The sequence below is a fragment of the Sceloporus undulatus genome, chromosome 1, assembly GCF_019175285.1.
Source record: "Sceloporus undulatus isolate JIND9_A2432 ecotype Alabama chromosome 1, SceUnd_v1.1, whole genome shotgun sequence".
Lineage (NCBI taxonomy): Eukaryota > Metazoa > Chordata > Lepidosauria > Squamata > Phrynosomatidae > Sceloporus > Sceloporus undulatus.
Genome location: NC_056522.1, coordinates 15,899,230 through 15,921,841, shown reverse-complemented (window position 1 = coordinate 15,921,841; position 22,612 = coordinate 15,899,230). Strand labels below are relative to the sequence as shown.

The following is a 22,612-nucleotide window of genomic DNA, read 5'->3' as shown; positions in this document are numbered from 1 at the left end:
TCATAAATGCACTTGTTACCAGTCTTTTGTTCTTTGTCGCTAGCTAGGTTTGGATTTTTGCACAACTGCATTCCCTTCTCTTTTTCCCCCTCTTTATTTTTCTCTGTCAACAGATATTGTCTTTAGGAGGATTTGTCATTGCCTTCCCCTGAGGCCTAGAGAATATGACTTGCCCACAGTCATCCAATGGGTTTCCATGGCTGAATAGGGATTTCTACTTGTCTTTAGGGTCCTAACCCAGGGTCAGACCACTACACCACACTGGTTTGTGGCTGATATGTCAGCTGAATAATTCCCTATGCCACCATACTACCTCTATCACTGTGAACCTGTCATTTTCTACTTGTAACTCATTACTGGCAATCGTAATTTTAAAATGAGTAGTGTAATCTCTACTACTGCTCCTAAACTATGGAACGACCTGCCGGAGGAGATCCGTCACATTTCCACCCTTTTAAGAAAGCACTCAAGACAGATCTCTTCCAGCAGGCCTTTCCAACTTAGTTACCCTCCCCAGATATAGAGATATTGTCCCCTCATTTGTCTGTTCTTCCCCGCCTATGCTTCTGCCTTTTTAAAAATGCTTTTAATGTTTTTTATACTATTATTGTTTAATTCTGTTTTAGTACTGGGTATGGGGGGGGGGTAGGTCTAGGGTTTGATTTTTAACTCTATTGTAATTGATGTATTTTATTGTTGTAACCCGCCCGGATTCTTCGTGATTGGGAGGGCTATAAATAAATCTTTATTATTATTATTAATCCAAACATAAATGGCATACAAAAAATGATGTGATATAGCTGTAAATATACCACAGGTCTCTTAGTTTTATATCAGAAGCTGTTCATTGTCTGAACCAGAGTGAAATGGGGATCATCCTCCAATTGTAACCATGGGGTGCTGGTGTTATATAGGCTGAGTGTGTCATATACCTTCAAGTTGTTTCTGACTTATGGCGACCCTAAAGCAAACCTATCATGGGTTTTTCGTGGCAAGATTTATTCAGTGGTTTGCCATTCCCTTCCTCTGTGGCTAAGAGCATGTGACTTGTGCAAGGTCATCCGGGGGTTTCATGGCCAAGCGAGAATACCCCAAATGCTTGGCCTAGCTAATATTTTTCAGATTTTGAAATATTTGAATATATTTAATAAGGTATCTAGGAGCTGGGACCCAAGTCCAAATATGAAATCCATTTATGTTTCATATATACCTTCATATACACCTAGCCTGAAGACAATTTTTTTCGTTTTAAATAAATTATTTTAAATTATTATTTTTAAAACGGGTTGATTGAACAATTGATAAGGTTCGCCAGGCTTAGGGTCGCCATAGGTCAGAAACAACTTGAAGGCACACAAGATGTTTCTTTGACTACTTTGCTAATTGAATAAGTTGCATGCAGTTGACATTTCTGTGCACCACTGACCTTTTAAGCGAAGTGAATATTTTTAAAATTGATTGATTTAATTTGATTTAAATTGATTGTTTTTAAAACAAATTAATTGAAAATTAATGTACCTTGGGTCACCTAAGTCAGAAATGACTTGAGGGCACACACAAATACTTTAGCAATTGAATAAGTAGTATGCAGTTGACATTTCTGTACCCCACTAATCTATTAAGCAAAGTGATCGTTTTTTAAAACTGATTGATTCAATTTGATTTAAACTCAGAAGAGAAGGTTAAGAGGTGATATGATAGCCCTGTTTAAATACTTGAAGGGATGTCACATTGAGGAGGGAGCAAGCTTGTTTTCTGCTGCTCCAGAGACTAGGACCTGGAGCAATGGATGCAAGCTCCAGGAAAAGAGATTCCACCTCAACATTAGGAGGAACTTCCTGACAGTAAGGGCTGTTTGACAGTGGAATGCACTCCCTCGGAGTGTAGTGGAGTCTCCCTCCTTGGAGGTCTTCAAACAGAGGCTGGATGGCCATCTGTCAGGGATGCTTTGATGGAGGGTTCCTGCATGGCAGGGGGTTAGACTGGATGGCCCTTGCGGTCTCTTCCAACTCTATGATTCTATGATTTAAATTGATTATTTTTTAAATGGGTTGACTGAAAGATTGATAAGGGTCTGTAGCGCCCCTTTTATCTCTGGGTTGGGGGCAGGGCAGCCTCATCGGCAGCCCTGCAGCCCCAATCCAAAGTTTTTCCGGGCCACAGAAAGTTTTACTGTGGCGCAGAAAAGGGGTGTCCTTGGGGCTTCATGCCCCTGGACACCCCGGGAGCCACAGCCATGGGAGAAAGGGGCCACCTGGCCCCTTCTCCCTGGCATCATTCCTGTAGCCGTTTGGTTGCTGCGGGAACAATGCGGAGCCCAAAAGGAGCTCCATTTCGGACCTCCTTCCCATGGCACGTCCAGGCCGCCATATGTAACCTGGGGCTGCATGGAAATGTCACGCACATGCCATGCCTTTTGGACGCAGAGCATGTGTGAAGTCATCACGGTGGCCGCCATGATGATGCTACCTCTGCCACGTACGAGGGTTGCGGGGCATGCAGACGCTCGACCCCTACGCAACACTAGTACATGCCTAGGCTGGCGCAAAGTGTCGTCATGGGTCAGAAACAACTTGAAGGCACACAACAAATAAAAGCTTTGAAAAAATGCTTTGGTAATTGAATAAGTAATACACAACTGACATTTCTATACACCACTGACCTGTTAAGCGAAGTGAATATTTTTTACATAGATTGATTTGATTTGATTTTCAACCAATTATCTTCAAAATGGATTGATTGCAAAAATTGGTAAGGGTCGCCTGAGGGTCAGAAATGACTTCAAGGCACACGACAAGACGACGACAATACTGTTCAGAGAAGCCTTCCCAGACATTACATGATTGTTATCCAACGTTATTCTAGTCTGTTGTCTGCTATGGTTTATTGTTTGAATGTTAAGATGTATTAATATGTATTATCTTTAATTATTTTCATAGGCAGGTTTATTTTACTTGTTTTAACCAACTGGGAGAAAGGCAGGATAAAAATAAAATAAAATAACAACAACAACAATAATAATCAGCAATACGCAGATGACATCTCTATACTCCGCTGTGACCTGTTCAGCGAAGTGAATGTTGTTGTTGTTGTTGTTGTTGTTTTATATTGATTGGTTTAATTTGATTTAAAGTGATTATATTCCAAATGGACTGAGTGGGGGTAAAAAGTGATAAGGTTTGCCATAATCACTCAGAAGCGACTTGAAGGCACACAAATACAACAACAACCACCGCCACAAAGCACCTGCTGGTCTTCTTCTGCAATAACTCCTTGGGGAGCTCCATTCAGCACAGTCTGGGGTTAATGAATGGCAGGGGAGGGAGGGAGGGAGGGAGGGGGGACCCTGCCAGGCGAGACTCCGCCCCTTTTGCCTGGCGCCGCAGGGGATGCTGGGAGCTGTAGTTCCCTCCCTTCTTTCCAGGGCTCTAAGTCGGCCTTGCCTTGCCCTTGCCTTGCCTTCCGCCTCCAGGGAGGAAGCCAGAGGCACGGGGCGCCTGGTGGCGGGGGAAGAGGCCCCATTCCCGGCCCAGGAGAGCCCCAGCCCCGGCGGAGGGCTGCTGAAGCACTACAAGCCCCGTGGCGCCCGGCGGGGGCCGGAGAGGGCGGCATGGAGGGCTCTGGATGCGGAGGCTGCGGCTGCCCTGCTCCGGGGAGGGAGGCGGCGGCAGAAGAGCTCCGCGGGGCCAGGAGCAGGATGTGGGTCTTCGGCTACGGCTCCCTCATCTGGAAGGTGGACTTCCCCTACGAGGACAAGATGGTCGGATATATCGCCGGGTACGGGCGCAGGTTCTGGCAGGGCAGCACCGACCACAGAGGGGTCCCCGGGAAGGTGAGCCAGGCAGCGGGGAGCAGGAGGAGGAGGAGGAGGAGGCGCGTTGGATCCGATCCGATGGAGGTCAGGGGTCTGCAGCTTGCCCTGGTGGCAGATGTTGAGCCGATGTGGCTCCCAGCCGAAACAGGGTTTTCTTAAGGCACACAGCTGGGGCTGAGAGTCACACTCTCTCAGCCTCAAGAGGAGGCCAGAGACAACTTGCACGCGCACACACACACACACACACACGTTTCCAGCATTTGCACACCTGGATGGAAATGGCTTGAAGTCACAACAAGCTACACATCCCAGAGATCCATGGCTGGGAGTCACACTCTCTCAGCTTCAGAGGGTGGCAAAGACAACCTTTCTTACACACACACACGTGTTTCCAGCATTTGCAAACCTGGACAGAAATGACTTGTAGGCACACTGCTAAGGCTGAGAGTCTCTCTCTCTCTCAGCCTCAGAGGGTGGCAAAGGCAAACAGATGTTGAGCAAATGTTGCCAACATCTGGCAACCACAATAGGGTTTCCTTAAGGGTCACCATTCAGTGAGAAATGGCTTGAAGGCACACAGCTGAGGCTGAGAGTCACACGCTCTCAGCCTCAGAAAAAGGCAAAGAACCCCTTCCTCTCAGACACACACACTCACACATTGTCAACATTTACAAACCTGGATAGGGCTTTCTTTAGGGTCACCATTAAGTCAGAAGTGACTTGCAGCAAAAGACCATGTACTGTATGGGCGTGTTTTGGGGACCATTTGGTTTTATTTTATTTTACTTTTCAATTGCCAGTTTCCTGGGGAGCCAGTGGGGTTTGGGTCTTGGGATCAGGGCTCTGGGAGACCAGGGTTCGAATCCTGGCTCAGTGTGGACACCCATGGAGTGCCCTTGGGCGAGTCACATGCTCTCAGCCTCAGAGGATGGCAAGGGCAACCCCCCCCCCCAAGAAATCTTGCCAAGAAAGCCCCATGATAGGGTCGCCTTGTGTGTGTGTTGTGTGCCTTCAAGTCTATCGTGGGTTTTGTTGGCAAGATTTGTTGAGAAGAGGTTTCCGACTGCCTCCCTCTGAGGCTGAGAGAATGTGACTTACCCAAAGACACCCAGTGGGTTTCATAGCAGAGCAGGAATCGAACCTAGGTCTCCAGAGTCCTAGTCCAATACTCAAGCCACTACACTATGTCACCTTAGGGTCACCACAAAATCAAAATCAACTTAAAAGCACACAGCTACTACCACATCCAAAAAAGGGGCTTAGATCCATGAAAGCTCATGCAAAAAAAAAGGGGAGGGAGATTTAAAGGTGCTGCCACAGTCCTTATTTTTCTGCTGTGCTATACAGCCAGCTCTCCATATCCACAGATTTTTTTTATCCACAGATTCAAGGCATCCACAGCTTGAAAATATTTTTAAAATATATAAATTTCCAAAAGCAAACCTCAATTTTGCCATTTTACATAAGGGGCACCATTTTACTCTGACATTGTATTTAATGGACTTGAGCATCCACGGATTTTGGTATCCACAAGAGTCCTGGAACCAAACCCCAGGAGATACCAAAGGCCCACTGTGTTTCTTTTCAAATTATATGCTTTGAGCACCAGGTGACCTTGGACCAGTCACACACTCTCAGCCTCAGAGGATGGCAAAGGCAAACCCCTCCCTTTCTGAAGAAATTTGCCAAGAAAACACTACAGCCGAATCATAGAATCCCAGAGTTGGAAGAGACCGCAAGGGCTATCCAGCCCAACCCCATTCTGCCATGCAGGAACTCTCAATCAAAGCATCCCCATTGACAAATGGCCATCCAGCCTCTGTTTAAAGACCTCCAAGGAAGGAGACTCCACCACTCTCTGAGGGAGTGTGTTCCACTATCCAACAGCCCAGTGTCTTAAAGGTCGCCTTAAGGTCACTGTAAAGTTTTTTTGGAACAACATGACACAAAATTACACAACAGGGCAGAGATGGGGAGGCAAAAGATCGGTTGCACAGCCCAGCCCAGGGTGCCAGCTTCTTCCCATTACTTTTTGCACGGCAATACCCGCAATGTGAGGACAGGTCTGCCTGTGTTCAGGGGTGTAAAACAACTGGAGGATGCTTCTGTATCCCTGGGATCCAGGCATGCTATCCACACTTTCTTGCTTGCTTTTTACTCCAGCAACTTCTCTTGCCTCACCCATAATTGGAACAGACTCTGCAACCATTCACATCTCCCTTGTTTAAATATTAGAGGTTCCCACCCATTTTTATGCCAGAGAGACCTCAAGCAAATCACTCGTGCGTTTCTCAATGCACGAACCCAGACAAGATGATCCCCACTTCTAGTACTGAGATAGAGAATTATCCTCATTGTTTAACTGGTTTTAATGTCTGAATTAAATCACCACCTCTTTAGCTTAGGTTTTGCAGACTCAGGGCTTTGTCTTTCTTCATTGAATCTATCCATCTGGAACTCTGTCTTCCTCATTTCCTACATTTTCTTACCTTCTCAAGCATTATTGTCTTTTCTAGCAAGTCATGTCTTCTCATGATGTGGCCAAAGGACAACAGTCTCAGTTTAGTCATTTTGGCTCCTAGGGAGAGTCCAGGCTTGATTTGTTCCATTATTTGTCTTTTTAACAATCCACGGTATCCATAGAACTCTTCCAGCACGACATTTCAAATAAGTTGATTTTCTTTTTCTCAGCTTTCTTCACTGTCCAGCTTTCACAGCCATATCCAGTAATGGGAAATATAGCATGGGCCATCCTGGCTTTAGTATTCAGTGATATATTTTTACAGTTCAGGATCTTGTCTTGTTCCTTCATAGCTGCCCTTCCATGTCCTAGTCTTCTTCTGATTTCTTAACTACAGTCTCCATTCTGCCAAGGGATAGAAAATCTTGAACTATTTCAATGTCTTCATCATGTGCTTTAAAGTTATGTTAATAATCTGTGGTCGTTACTTTCATTTTCTTAATGTTTAACTCTAAACCTGATTTTGAACTTTCATCCTTGGCTTTCTTCAGTAATGGTTCCAAGTCTTTGCTATTTTTTGCTAGTGATATGGTATTATCCATCTGCCTCAGACTGTTGGTGTTCCTTCCCCCAATTTTCACACCTCCTTTCTCGGAGTCTAATCCTGCTTGATGTATCATATGTTAAGCATAAGAGTGAGACAGGGTAATAAAATGCAGCCTTGCCTGATCCCCTTGCCAATTGAGAACTATTCTGTTTCTTTGTATTCTGACAATCAAATGTTGTGCCACTCCAATTTCTATAAGTTTTCCATGATCTATAGATGTATCTGATGTATTAATTAAGGAGTCTAACTTCCTTTATTTCTTGTCTTGGGAAGTTTGCAGTGATCAAAACTGAAGTTTCCTATCCTTATTATTACCTGTACAAACCAGCAGCTCCAAAATTGCACTTAGGGGCTAAACAGACTGACATAAAACGCTGGCATCAGGGTAGAGTGGGGGAATGGCAACAGCATGCCGCATGCTCCGACTCTGCCTCGATGCCGGCGTCACATCACCTGCCCGACTGCACAGGGGACAGCATCACACCACTTCTTCAGCGCAGCGTTTAGGTGTGCTGCACCAAAGAAATACAAAAAAGCTGCTGCCACAGCAGCAAGGGTGTCCTTTTGCTGCTCTAAAAAAGGTTCATTTTAGCACGGCAAAGCACCAGATCAGGCCCGTGGAGTGTGGTTGCTATGGACCCAATCTGGTGCTGAAAGGGGCGGCATCAAGCCACTGATTTGGGTCTGTCTGTTTTGCCCCTAAATTACTAATATACCTGTTAATATCACTAGTAGAGGAACTGGTGCAATATTATATGCCAAAATTATTTCTTCCATTTAGTATTAAATTAGTTCACCCTAATCCACAATTTTGCTCTGTAGTTTCAGTTACCTGAAGTCTGAAAATATTATCTATGGTTTCAGGCATCCACCGGGGCTTTTGGAACATATACCCTATAAATAAGGGGTGAATATCATGGGTAATATCATGAGCCAGCATGATGTGGTGGTTTGAGTGTTGGTCTAGGAGTCTGTGAAACCAAGGATTAAAATCCCGACTCAGCTATGAAACCCAGTGGTTGACCTTGGGCAAGTCACTTTCCTGTCCTAAGGCAATGGCAAACTTCCTCTGAATAAACCTTGCCAAGAAACCCCATGACAGGGTCATAAATTGGAACTGACTTGAAGCCACACACCAACAACAATTAATACAATCCTGCTGAACCTACCACAGTTTAGTTTCACTGATGATCCCCACTTCTAGTACTGAGATAGAGAATTATCTCCATTGTTTAACTGGTTTTAATGTCTGAATTAAATCACCACCTCTTTAGCTTTCCTTCATAGGAAAAGCACTCCTTGATCATCTTAGTATCCTATACACACTTATCTTGGAATATTTATTTACTTATTTATATTCCATTCCACCTTTCTCTGAGGGCTTGACTTCAAGGGGCTCACAATGTAATTAAAAGATAAATACAAAAAAAAGTATAGTATTAAAGCACTATTAAACTCATAATGATATTAAAGCAACCATGGAATTAAAAGCAATTTTAAAAGTACATGAGAGTACAAAAGCATGTATGAATTAAAAGGTCTTTGTCTGCCAGCAGAAGGACAGCAGTGAGGGGGTGAAATACCTTTCCACAATCTGGAAGCTTCTACAGGTGTTTACTTTGGAAACTCATACTACAGGTTGACATTGTCTGCTTCTTTATGAGATGTTGCTAATAGGATTATGATTATATCACAGGTTTCTGATACTTGATATTCAGTCTTCAACCCCTCTCCTAATAAGTTTTGCACAAAATTTGCCTTTTTCAATATCACAACATAGGTCTTATGACAAATGAGTCAACCATCTACTTTAGCTAAGGCTAGCAATTGGATTAAAATCACTGAGCTTCCAACTGTATCAAGTACTGTATCCCTTTTTTATTGTACTTCATTGCCCTGGTGTAAATCATGTTATTCATCACTTAAATCGGTCTTATCTGCCATTCATCCTTTTTTGTAGAAACATTCCCAGAGCATTTCACACAAGCTGTTTGGGATGTCACCATCTTGAATAACATGGTGATATTTGCAAACCTGGCTATCACTCCCAACTCAGTTACAAGCTTACTTCTCAGAAGAGCTGTGCAGGGCTCTACCAAATCCAGGTGCAATAAAAATATCTCCTTAATTAATCAAATACTCTATTGAGTAATTTAATCAAACTGGATTATAGCCATAACTCATTTGCACCAGTATCTTCAAAATGAAGGATTTTAACCATTGGAAAAATGTGTTCCTATTGTAGTTAGAATCTGTATGATAGTTACACCACAGTATTAGCAATAATCTTTCCTAAATATTTCAACCACAAATCAGAGATTATTTGCTCCTTCCGATTTTGGGAAAACTCTCAAAACTCCAACATTTTCAATCAAAACTCTAATTTTAAAAAATAGCTTAGGTTTGTATAGAAGAAGTTGTTTTTGTTTTAATTGGAAGCTTCTCTTTAAATTAATTCTTTTTCCAAAGTCCAAACTGTGTTTAACTTTAGGAGTGTTTTAAGAAGCTGTTACAGGATTCTTTGATGGCCCTTCTAATGTCCACGTCAAATGTCCACTTCTTTTCTAGATCATAGTCATATTTTAAGAATACACCTACAGTATATCACAGTATAGGCTGTAATCAGATAATCTTATTGAGCCTCCAACTGGTTAAGAATAAACATATAGTACATTAAGATTAAAAACAAATCAAGCAGTAACCCTTCCTATTTCATGAAAAATGCATGTTTAGGGGTTTAAGCGACCTGAATGAGAAGAATAGATTTTACAGTACTTTGAAAATCTGGTGTCCCTCTCACTATACAAGGACTATAGAGCTTATATAATTCTAAATAGCATTTGTTGAGCTAAAGACACAATGGAGTTCAGAAACATCCAGCAATTTAGGAGAAAGGCATTGACAGAGCAGAGCTATGTTATTTACAGTTGCATATGCGGCAAATTATTCAGTCATCAGAAATACTTAGCTGACTGTGAACATACATGAAGCAACACTTGGAAATAACTGGCATTCTTCTGTGAATGAAAATATACGGAATTGTTATTTGTCACTATTTGCATCTTTTAGAACAAGAATCATTACTTTACATATTCCAACTGCACATCCCTAACCCAAAGTCCTTAAAATTAGCTTCTATGATTTATATAAATATCTGTGCACCTCACAACATTTCAGCATGGATACCAGAATAGCAGTCTGAAATCAAGGGGATCAGATTATCTATGCATTTTTATTTCATTTTGTAATGCCAAGGTGACAACGATGATTAAGTTTTATAATCAGACTCTGATGCCAGGTAACGCAGTGGATTACAGAACAGCAAAGAGAAAATCTAGCAGGTGCATCATACAAGACAGATTAACCAAATGAGACATATAATAGATGAATTAACGACAATTCTAGGTAAAAAGTGTTTTGAACTAAGAATTATAGAAAACATATTGGCTGCACTAAAGAAAGAACCTAACGACTGATAAACAGGAAATACAAAGGCTACTCTGTTCTTTAGAAGATAATTCAACTGTTAACATAATAAATGTAAAGTGTGTGTGTTGTTTGGCTTCAAGTTGTTTCTGGACCCTAAGGCAAACCTATTACAAGGTTTTCTTAGCAAGTTTTTTCAGGGGATAGTTCCACAACCATCTGAAGTTGAGAGATCCATCTTATTTTCATTTTCTTGATGAGTGGTATGTCAGTGTGTCAACTAAGTAGTAGTATGCCTTTGGTCCCTAGGTGAATTCCTAGCTAAAATGATACATCAGAAATTTCAAGCTTGCATGCAGCCTCATTGTTATTAAGAAATAGAGTCTAAGTTGCAAACTCCAAGCTCTTATGTCTAGCGTGAAGGATACCCATATCTCAGGAACAAACACATTGGATCACCACCAGTGAATACATTATTCTGAGCTAGGCATATTCCTTTACCCCCAAAGTACATCCCACCACATGTAGGAATTGATTTGTGACAACAAGATCCCATCCCCCCACTGTATTTACTTGGCTGTCTAGTTAATAACTACCAAGAAAATGTGGGGAAGAAATATCACCCCATCTTAACCTCTGCTTGTCACTAAATTCTGTGTTGTTTGCTGTGTGGCCATTCATAATACATCCTTCCCCAGCATTATTTTAAATCCTTTAGTCATCTTCTCACTCAGGAACCAAATGCTCAAATTGAGATGCAATAAGATATGTGATACACTACAGTAAAAATAAAATGGCAGCAAACTATTGCTACTAAACACATTATATGTCTGGTACAAAATCATTATTTCCTGAAGATTACTCAGGAACCATCTTCTTCTGAGATGGAAAATAATTAGTTTTCAAGAAACTCTCCACTTCCCTGCACCATATTGATGCTTATTTTTGTAATGCATTGATATAAACTCTTTATAACTTCAATAAATAAAAATGTTTACAGATGCTGAAAACATAAGGTAAGAGCATTAGCTAGCTCCATCCGGGAGGGCATTCCACAATATGGCTGCAAAAGTGGCCCAGTCTTCCTGTATCTCACCAAAAAAAAAAAAAAAAAAGATACATGGCACAATTCATGGATCAGGGAGACGCAAATAGGAACATCATAGTTAAAGTGCCCAAGGAGTCTTCTATAACATTTTAAAGCAGCACAACTGTAAAGAACAGCCACCATCAAAAGGAACCTTCAGACATTAACTGCATGAAAAGGCTCTGCCTGAGTAAAGGAAAGCAAGGATGAAATCTGGTCCTACCTCCAAGCTCTGCACAATGAGGAAAGGTGTGACAGGCAGGATGTACTTTTGGGGGTTTCTCAGGAACTATAATTGCATTGGGGGGTCTCACCTTATATGGGGGTCCTGGCTTCCCTTTCAAATGTTCCCTCAGCACAGAGAGCTTAGCCTTACAGTGCGCATGAAGGGAGCTAAATGGCTATGCAATTAGCAATCTCTGAAAATAGACTACAGAGTTTATCAACAGTATGTATTTTCAATCAGCAAATCATAGGCAATATTTCAAAAGCAACAGGGTGCCAGGATAAAATTCTCTTCAGCACCATCCACAACGTATTCACACTTAAAAACACATTAATTAGTATTAGATTAAGTAATCCAATTTTAAACAAAAACTAAAATATCACCTAGGAAGCAGGGTGATCCCAATTAGAAAAGCATATTTTACAAATTAAAATATAATTGATTCAATACCTGGGAAGAAAATGTTGGCCTGTTACAGACTGCCAAAATAAAGCTGCTTTGGGTCTCTTTGGAGGTATGCTATTTAAATGATGCATGGGTCCTAAGAGTCCGGAGGTCGCACCAATGCCATACTCCATTCCTAAACACTGGAGTGCAGCTTTGGTGCAGCTTCCAGATTCTTAGGATGCATGCATCATTTAAATAGCATACCTCCAAAGAGACCCGAAGCAGCTTTATTTTGGCAGTCTGTAACAGGCCATAATTTCTTTAGCATGGGATACATATACCCACAAGCGAGTTTTCTAAACAGCCAATGGAGATCTGTTTCAAGATAAATGAAATACTGTAACCTGTATAAATTATGCCAATTAAATATCTGCACATATCCTTATTTTGCATGCAGTTCTGCAGTTTTATTACTGCACTGGATTTTGAGTATATTACCATAACCTTCTATTTTTCTGGATACAAAAACAAGAGCAAGTAATATTTTATTGGGCAGTAATGAGATGCGCTTGCCCTCTCCTAAATGTATTGTATTAAAATTACTTCTGTTTCACTACATTAAACTAATGTAGTGCCACTAACAGAACATGGAGATGAAAAATACATATGAAAATTCTGACAGTGTAATTCCAAAATTTTCAAAGGACCCATATGCTAGCAATGATTCTGCTTTCCTTTGAATCATAGAATCATAGAGTTAGAAAAGACCACAAGGGCTGTCCAATCCAACCCCCTGCCATGCAGGAAATCACAATCAAAGCATCCCTGACAGATGACCATCCAGCCTCTGCTTAAAGACCTCCAAGGAAGGAGACTCCACTACACTCCGCGGGAGTGTGTTCCACTGTCAAACAGCTCTTACTGTCAGGAAGTTCCTCCTAATGTTGAGGTGGAATCTCTTTTCCTGCAGCTTGCATCCATTGTTCTGGGTCCTGTTCTCTGAAGCAGCAGAAAACAAGCTTGCTCCCTCCTCAATATGACATACCTTCAAATATTTAAATAGGGCTATCATATCACCTCTTAACGTTCTTTTCTCCAGGCTAAACATCCCCAGCTCCCTGAGTCGTTCCTCATAGGACATGGTTTCCAGACCCTTCACCATTTTAGTCGCCCTCCTTTGGGCATGCTCCAGTTTCTCAACAGCTTTTTTTTAATTGTGGTGCCCAGAACTGGACACAATATTCCAGGTGGGGCCTGACAAAAGCAGAATAGAGTGGCACTATTACTTCCCTTGATCTAGACACTATACTTTTATTGATGCAGCCTAAAATTGCATTGGCCTTTTTAGTTGCCACATCACACTGTTGACTCATGTTCAACTTGTGGTCTACTTGGACTCCTAGATCCCTTTCACATGTATTCTCATTCATCCAGGTGTCCCCCATCCTATATCTGTGCTTTTCATTTTTCCGCCCTAAGTGCAGTACCTTACATTTCTCCCTGTTGACATCCATTTTGTTAGCTTTGGCCCAGCTTTCTCGTCTATTCAGGTCAATTTTGAACATGAACTGTTTCTATATTACTGCCTAAAACTACTTAAATGTGCACTGGAAAACTAATGCATTGTTCACATTAAAAAGATGGCTTTAGCTTTACTTTTGTAGAATGCACTTCTCTCTGAACAATGCATTTCTCCCTGAAAAAAATCAGATGTCGGGATAAATCAATTACCTTTTAGCACAGCACAGAAAATCAATGCATTCATGAACTTCCCAAATCAGCTCTTAACAGCCAAATTCATGGGCTCTTATGAAATGTGATCAGCTGAATGAGAAAGAATAAAAAACTAATCCAATACAGCTACACCATTTAAAGTTATCCACAAAGCAAACAAAATGTTTGCAGTAAGTCAGATACTGATTTTAGTGCATCTGATTTTACCGCATCTTTATGCAGAAGCAGTTTTGATCACATTATTTATTGGTTTGTCTGTTTTAGAGAACCAGACCTTGTTTTCATGTTACTCAGTAAAAAGTCAGAAACTTCAGGGCTGCTTAGCAGTGTAGAATAACCTACATTTTGATTTTTTAAAAATTCCTTAAGAATCAGTGATATGTTTTTGTGACCTTTGTAATTTTGTGAAGAAAAATAAGGCTAATTAACAAACTAGTTCAACTGGATGGATTCATGACTATCCATTAAGGACTAAACAGACCTAAACCCAAATATTGAAATGGAGACTTCCATGTAAACAGAGACATTGAACACAATAGGGCTTAGTTCTGAGTAGGTATATATAGGCCTCACTCCCACTTACCAGATATTTCGGTTTCTGATCCAAATTGATGAATCGGTTCAGCAGCACAGGTGGTTCACACTAGTTTGCACCAATTCATCAATTCAAATCAGGTACCAGGCAGGTGGGTAAGGAAAGCAGCCTGCCTTTTCCACCCCCGGTCTGCCTTCCGCCGCCTCCTACCTCCAGATCCCAATCTGCCTTCTCCGCCAGCGGCCTTCTCCATTCCTGGCATGGCTGGAGTGCTTGAGGTCGGGATCTGGAGGTAGGAGGCGGTGGAAGGCAGGCCGGGGTGCGGAGAAGGCAGATCTAAAGGTAGGAGGCGGCAGAAGGCAGGCCAGGGGCAGAGAAGGCAGGCCAGGGGTGGATATGAATCTGCATGGTTCCCACTTGGGTTGAATTGCTTTATTTCGAAATAAAGCTATTCAGCCCAAAAGGCGCGGGGGGGGTGTCTTTTTAATGCAGATTAAACAGGTCTAGAGCATGGCTTCCTTTCCAAATTGCTTCTGCAATTCAAATTAAGTGGCAACAATGCTTGTTTAAACCGGATTGTAACAAATCACGATCCGGTTTAAACCATTAGTTGGCATAGGTGGAAGCATATCTATAACACTGTTCCCTTTCATGCCCACATGCCTCACTAAAGGAACTGAACCCTCCCCACAAGGCATCTGACTCCATCTTGACCTCCGAGGGGGAGAGAGGGTGGGCCAATGCCATCAAGCCTATCCTTAAGATACAGAGCTCTCCATCTGTCCATCTGCCTTGGTCCAGGCCTCAGAGGGAGAGAAGAATGCTGGACCGTATCCTCTTCCCCTCACCCATTCCCTTCTCCTTTTGTGTCGTGTCTTCTTAGATTGTAAGCATGAAGGCAGGGAACCGTCTAATTAAATGATTTTATGTACAGTGCTGTGTAAATTTACAGCGATATATAAATAAAACTTAATACAGTAATAATAATAATAATAATCTTTTAACAGGTACTTTCACATATAGCAAAAGACCAAAAAGAGTGTTTAAAACAATAGGAGGCAGCAGGGTAGAAAACAAGAAAGGGACAGATCCCAGCTTAGCAAGATGAGTGATCCATTACAGAAAGTCCAAGAAGATCAAGATTGTACCTTTTAATATCTACCAAGGAAAAATACTGGTCAAAATGGTATCGCCTGAGAGCAAGTTTTGGAGACAAAATTGTGGATTTTGATATGATCCGTGGAGGGTCAAGGGTAAAGCTTAGGTGCATTTAGCAAAGGATATAAAGGACGAAGCAAGGAAAACAAAGCCAAAGAACTTGAAAAATTCTAGCAAGGATAACTGTTCGTGCTCACCCTAAAAGCTGGATGGATAAGGAGATAACTACAGTAAATGGTCCCTGTGTGATGTGGGGGAAGCAACCAGGTGCCAGCAGGGTAAGAAAATGTGCATGCCAACTAAGATGTAAAGGCAAGAGCTAAAGTACTGTATCTTATTTAAAAAAGCCACCCCCTTCTCTGAGTAGAGCAGAAAAAGTGAGAGCATCCTGTCCATCTTGGTAAAACATAAAACTTAGTCTAAAACCGAAAAACTTAGTCCATCCTGGGAGAACCTAAAAGATCCGCACATCCCTATATTCTCTTGGTACACCTTTGAGAGGAAGGAGTACTGCCGCTGCTATCCCTCCCAGGCTTTAAAAAAGACCAGAAGTGGTGCTGCGGCAGAGAGAGTAGAGGGAGTTGGTGCTTCTTTTAGGTTTTCCCAGGATAGACCTAGCTCTCACTTTTTGCCATTCTCCTCAGAGAAGAGGATGGTTCATTTTTGATAAAGAGTTAAGGTACACTAGTTATACTGACCTGTGGATAAGTCAACCCAGGTTTTTTGGGTTGATATTTTGAGTAAAATTTCTAGACTAATACATGTCAGCCCTCCGTATTTACGGATTCCGTATCCACGGATTCAACCACCCACAGCTTGAAAATATCTTTAAAAATACATAAGTTCAAAACAAAATAAAACTTTGAGTTTGTCATTTATTTGTGGGACACCATTTTACTACACCATTGTATTTAATGGAACTTGGGCATCCACAGATTTTGTTATCCATGGGATGTACTGGAACCAAATCCCAGCAGATACCACGGGCCCACTGTATATACAGTATGTAACTTGGACATCACAGTTTCCTACCCTTCCTACAATTCACACTTGTGGCTGACCTTCCAAACATAGCAGAAAGAGCTGTTCAGCTACTTTGTGCTGGTTCCCAACACTTCTCTTTTAAAACACTAATGGCAGAAGCAATTTTCATAGGTAATGTGGTTCTGTAGGAATCAGGCAGATCTGAGGCATCTGAACCTCCAACTAATCCGTCTTACAATTGGTAAGAGACAAGCCAGACATAATCAAGAACAGGCTGTAGAGTTGGTTCTTCCTTCCCCTCAATTCTAATTCCCATCAACATGATAAGTAAGGATGATCTCTGTAACCCAGAATAATACATCACAGTTTGGAAATCACTACTCTTATTGCATAGATGACATTTTAATTTTTCTCAGAGGAGTTGAAAGTTCTGTACATTGTTCTCTCCTTCCCCATTATATCCTATAAACAACCCCACATAGATTAGGCTAAGAGGGAATGATGGTCCCCAGATCACTCAGTGAGCTTTATGCTTTAATTAGGATTTGAACACAGGTCTCCTCAGTCTAACTCTATAATGATTCTCCCTACCTAGAAGCACAAACTATAATGGAAGAAGAGGCAGGGAGTAACACTACATTTTTTATCCATGTTACATAATTCATATAAATAATAAGGCATCAACACTCCGACAAGTCATGCAATGACCAGACTTGTTTGATCATTCAATTGTTAAAACGTCCTGAGCACAAAATAAAAAATGTATTCAAAACTGCCCACTGTATTCTTAACAAATGTCATTTCCTCATACATTGTGTGCATTAAAGTATCACATATATGGTCATACTCTTCCAAATTGATTGCAGTTTGTTTATGGTGTTGTGGTCCTTTAAAAAAAATCAATTTTTGCTATTATTTGATGGTAAAATCTTTACTAAAATAGTGATATTTCTTTTAATTTTAGCCTGGAAGAGTTGTGACACTTATTGAAGATCCTGAGGTACAGTAGTTATGTTTTTATGTAATCTCTTGCATACATTGTCCTAGAGAACTCAAAGCATTGAGTGTAATCATTGATTATAGTTATGGGGTTATGATCGACCTGAGAGTAAATCCTAATGAGACACAGTGCAACATCCAAATTACTTATGCATAAAAGGTTCTTTATTACAAAAGATGTCAATTTGAGGTAAAGAAACTAAGATTATGCCTCAATAGGTATACAGGGGTCAATGTTATTTAAGGGCAACTAAACCTGCTTCTTGAAACAAATGGCTTATAACATCTTCAGTATTATACAAGACTGTTTAAACTATTCCTCTGAAGGAACTAATTCAGTTTCCTGAAGGGGAGTTGATTGACTCTCAATGGTTGTACCAACAAGCTTAAGGTTTTGGTGCATGCCAAAACATTACATTATACCAATACTTTTCCAGATTAGTTTTATTTATCGCATATAGTGCTGCCCACTGTAGGTAGATAGATAATGAAGGGTATTTTTAACAACTTTTTATTTATGCTTCTTACCATATACCACTTTGGTAAGCAGTATATAAATAAAATTGTTAAATAAAATTAAATGAATATACCAGCTTCACGTCAACCATATTCATCGACACAAGCATTAAACAACATGCACTTGATATGTGTGTCCATTTGGCATGTGTACCTAGAACACAGACCAAATAGTACCTCTAGACCTAATATGTACTCATTCCTCCATCCCAATGGTGTTTTTCTGCTGAATACAGAAGAGGGGGAAAAGATACCTGTTCATATGTTATACATATATTATAACACACCATTTGTGCAGGAGAAAATGTCTTGATGAGAAGCAAAACTCATCAAAAGATTCATTTCTCTATGCACTTTCAGACAACTTGTGAAGAAATAAAATACCCAGACTCGTGTTAACATCAGGCACATGTAATCTGAGAAAGCTCTATATTTTCTTTGTAAGGAACAATTCCATCTTAAAACAGGCTTGCATTTTGAATTGACCTATGCCAAGATCCAGGGTTATATTTGTTTCTAGTTCCAGAAAAATTAGGGCATTTTTCCTCATTTCCTCCTTTCTCAGTTTCAGTAGGAAAATAACAAAAATAACTAAATACACAAAATAACTAAAATGTGAATTTGTTCTGTCTGACTAGCTGGCTAACAAGACAGGTTCCATTCCCTTTCTAAAATGAAATGCCTACACTTTAATTCCAGTGTGCTCTATAGTAGTTAGGTATACTTTTTTCATCATAACCTTTCTAGTAAAGTTAGTTTAACCTTTTAACCCAAATATTCATTCTCTGATTTTCTGCAAGTTTACAAGGTGTTTCTAGGGTACTGTTATTCACTCTAAACACTTGATTTTTTGAATTCTTTTTAGGATTCTTAAAAGTTAGTGTTTCTGACTGAACAACTATATGAAACAGGGAGCAGCTGCTCAATTCTTGTGACTGGTATATAGTACTAACTAAAACACTGCACACTTGCTTAGGAATAAATGTTACTGATTTTGATGCTTCTTATTTCAACTAAACATGTTTAGGAGTAGGCTGTAAGAATGTAAGCTACAAAGATCCTACTTCCAAATTTCCAGTCAATTATAATCTCTTGGGGAGATCAAAGTATGCCTTTATTTCACATACACCTCTCTATCTCCACTATGGAGGGTAATGCTGGCCTGTCTTCCAAGATTGTTGAAATGACTACTGAGATTGCTGTGTGAAAAGCCAAGAATCCTCTAATGTAGATGGGTACTCTCTAAATGCCTAAAATTTCAAAATATACTTCAAACATGTATCTCCTTCACCACTGGAGTCAGCATTTCATAATATGAGAACCATTGCAAACTCTGATCTTGTTCTTAATTTTATTCAGTTTCATTGTGCACAGGTTCCAGTTTTTATATGTCCTTAAGAAAATATCAGAATACAGTAAAACATTGTTGAGAAGCTAAAACATGGAAATTTTCCACTTCATCAGGGGAAACTGCTTGAAACACAGTTTCCCTGCAGTGCCAACTCTGAATTGAAATCAGTTTAGTTGCAAGCGTAGACTTCAACCTTTTGTAGTTGACAAGGCCAGCAGAATTCAGCTTACTGTCTGCCATTGTGACTTTTCTGTACCTTTCTGGTAAGTTTTTTCAGTGCTGTATAGTTGTACCTCATTATGCTAACAGACAGATTCCTCTATAAGCAAAGAATAGTTCAGCTTGTGGATTTTTTCCCCTCTCTCTGCTCCTCTGAATTTGTATTGTAAAAATAGAAACTCAGATCAATGCAAACATCTTTTAAATCTATAGTCAGCCATAATTATTAAATTTATAATCTACAATTGAAAGTAAAAACAAGAAACTATTCACCATTTTCTTAAGTTTCATTTTAAAGATCTGTTAATAACATCCTCCTTCTGTCAACAATACTTAAACAGAGTTACATGCTAGTATATTAGTTTACGCATGGTGACAAACAGGAAAAGTCTGACAGACAAGCAAAATGATTTTCTAATACTTAAAATGCAGTGAATAATGCTGCACAAGATTAGAAACTGACTAAATAATTTTTAAGAGTAGATCTATTTCAGACTAGAACCAGATAGGTCTCCCAAATCTGTATTTGCTGGACAACACTAGTTGAGAGAATCAGTGCGTGAGAAATGTATACAGCCTTTCTTCTCAATCCTCCCGTCTCTCTCTTTCAACCCCAGCTTGACTAGGAGGCTAGAAAAATGCATACCAAAATAAAAATAACTGAAGGGATGGTTGCAGCTAAGTGAAGAGTTGTGGGTTATCCCATCCTGTCTACCAGTTGTCTCCTGGAAATCTCACACAGACTCATATTGACACAGAAGGTGAAGTGTGGACCTAGGACTAGTTCTTTCCCTGCTGGCAAAAGAAGAGAAGGAAGGATGGGAACAGACACCAAGAAGGCTCTCGCATACCTTCACCAAGAGAGCCTGTGACAAAGTGGGACAAAGAAAAAGACCTCACCATAGAACTTAAGATTCTGCTAGGTACATAAAGGGAGATAGGGTCTTTCAGATAGTCTAGGCCTAAGCTGCATAGGGTCATAACCAGCACTTTGGATTGTGGAAACAAACTGGTGGCCAGAGAAGTTAATGTAACAAGGGAGTAATTGGCTGCAGACAGCATTCTGGTCAGAGCATTTTGCACCTGCTGAAATTTCCAGTTTCCAAAAGCAGCCCCCACATAGAGTATGTTACAGTAGTTCAAATGGGACATAATGTCATGCCATGTGTCATCATAGCCAGATGTGCATGCAAAGGGATCTTAAAGCCCCTTTGATACTAAGGGTCAGAACAGACAGCCCTTTCAAGCCACCGTCCGGACAGCTCCTTTTTTCAGATGGCTTCAAGGTGAATATGAGTGTTTGTCATGGCCCCAATCCATCTTCAGAAGGGCCAGTTGGCAAAAAACACTACAGAAATAATCCAGTTTGACATTGCTTTAACTGTCCTGGCTCAATGCTAGAGAATTATAGAAACTGTAGTTTTGTGAAATATTTAGCCTTCTCTGTCAGAGAGCTCTGCTGCCACAACTACAGTTCCCAGGATTCCCTAGCACTGTGCCAAGACACTGAAAGTGGTGTCAAATTGGATTATTTCAGCAGTATGTTTTGGACCATGGTCTTCTAGGCCTTTCCTTTTTTTTCCTCCTTTGGTATTTTTGACAACCCATGCAACTTGCAAGGATTCAAAGGTACAAAACTGGTGCCCTGACTAGCTGTGGTTGCCTATCCCTGCATCTTTAGGAACATGTGATTCCATCCACAATATACTGATTTTTCTATCCATTTTTTCAATAAGGAAAATTGTGTATATATACTGCAAACACAAATAGAGATAAAAGAGATAGCCTGAATTGTGAATAACCCTCTAAATTTCTTTAAAAGTTAACACTTTCATCAGTAAAATGAAAAAAACCTCTTCTAGATCATGGCCACATAGCCAAAAAAAACCCACAAAAAACTATGGCTGCTGGCCATGAAAGCCTTCAACTTCACAGTAAAATGAATGTTTATTTTACTTTTCTGGTTATATTCTTCAACAGGGCTGTGTATGGGGTGTTGCATACAAACTACCAATCGGACATGAAGGCGAAGTAAAAGCATATCTTGATTTCCGAGAGAAAGGAGGCTACAGGACTACAACTGTTCTTTTCTATCCCAAAGATCCCTTAGTGGAACCATTCGATGTGCTGTTATATATTGGAACCTGTGAAAATCCTAACTACCTTGGACCAGCACCTCTAGAAGAAATTGCCGAACAGATTTTTAATGCAGTTGGTCCTAGTGGAAGAAACACAGAATACCTTTTTGAACTCTGCAACTCGCTCAGGGATCTTGTACCAGAAGATGTAGATGAACATGTTTTTGCTTTAGAGAAACTAGTAAAGAAATTCTTGGAACAAGAACCAAAAAATCTTAATTCCATATAAAAATATATATTTAAAACATTCTTCATCATCAGAATAATTGTTTCATAGACAACAAATGTTTTATTTGGAGATGTTCCAACTGGACTTTAAAATATTTCCTTCAGGGCACTACTGTTATTACTCAGTAGAAAACTACATTTAAAATTATGTCTTCAGGAGTTTAAGGGAGGAAGAACTTTGAATTTTGGTGAAATTTTCAACAATGCTTTCTTCATTTCTCAAATGTGCAGAAAGAATTTAGGCCCAGTTTTAAGTGTGAGAGGAAACTTTATTGATTTCAAGTTATTTAGACTTTTTTTCAGTTTTTTAAAAAATGTAGATTTGAACTGGATCCTGCACATGGACAGACTATAGCTATAATTCAAGGCATATTTACTTGGTGGTTCCCCTATCCAACAAATTCAGGCTTGCTTATGGTGGTAAGCATTCATAGGAATGAGCTGTATATGTCAACATGGACCTGAATCATACGTACTCAGCAACAGTGCCAGTGGTGCTTATGGATTATAGCACTAACAAGGAAATCCTATGTACTGCAATTTACTCCCATGGAAGAAGGTTCAATTGAATTTAAAGTAAACATCAATAGATTTACGCTGGTAAGTGGTAGTTATTCCTATGCAAGGACTGAGTCCTTTGCAAAACCATGTTAGAAAGGTTTCAGAAAATGTTCCCTATAGGATATGTACCATTTACTTCTGCACTGGAATCAGTGGTTTTATATAATAACTATTTGCCCTT

General features: G+C 40.3%; 2 protein-coding genes across 9 annotated transcripts in view; one reads left to right on the top strand and one right to left on the bottom strand.

Moving 5' to 3' along the window:
- ASB3 (ankyrin repeat and SOCS box containing 3) overlaps nt 1-22,612 on the bottom strand; it is a 112,751-nt gene that overhangs the window by 71,695 nt on the left and 18,444 nt on the right. The window lies entirely within an intron of this gene.
- On the top strand, nt 3,432-22,465 carry CHAC2 (ChaC glutathione specific gamma-glutamylcyclotransferase 2). 3 transcript variants are annotated; one of them, XM_042474401.1, is made up of 3 exons: nt 3,432-3,777; nt 17,384-17,419; nt 21,485-22,465. In XM_042474401.1, the coding sequence occupies exons 1-3, from the start codon at nt 3,625-3,627 to the stop codon at nt 21,869-21,871; spliced, it is 576 nt and encodes a 191-aa protein (XP_042330335.1). In that variant the 5' UTR covers nt 3,432-3,624; the 3' UTR covers nt 21,872-22,465. The 3 variants fall into 3 exon arrangements, with proteins under 3 accessions (XP_042330335.1, XP_042330316.1, XP_042330326.1); XM_042474382.1 differs by having other exon boundaries at nt 3,432-3,832; XM_042474392.1 differs by lacking the exon at nt 17,384-17,419 and having other exon boundaries at nt 3,432-3,832.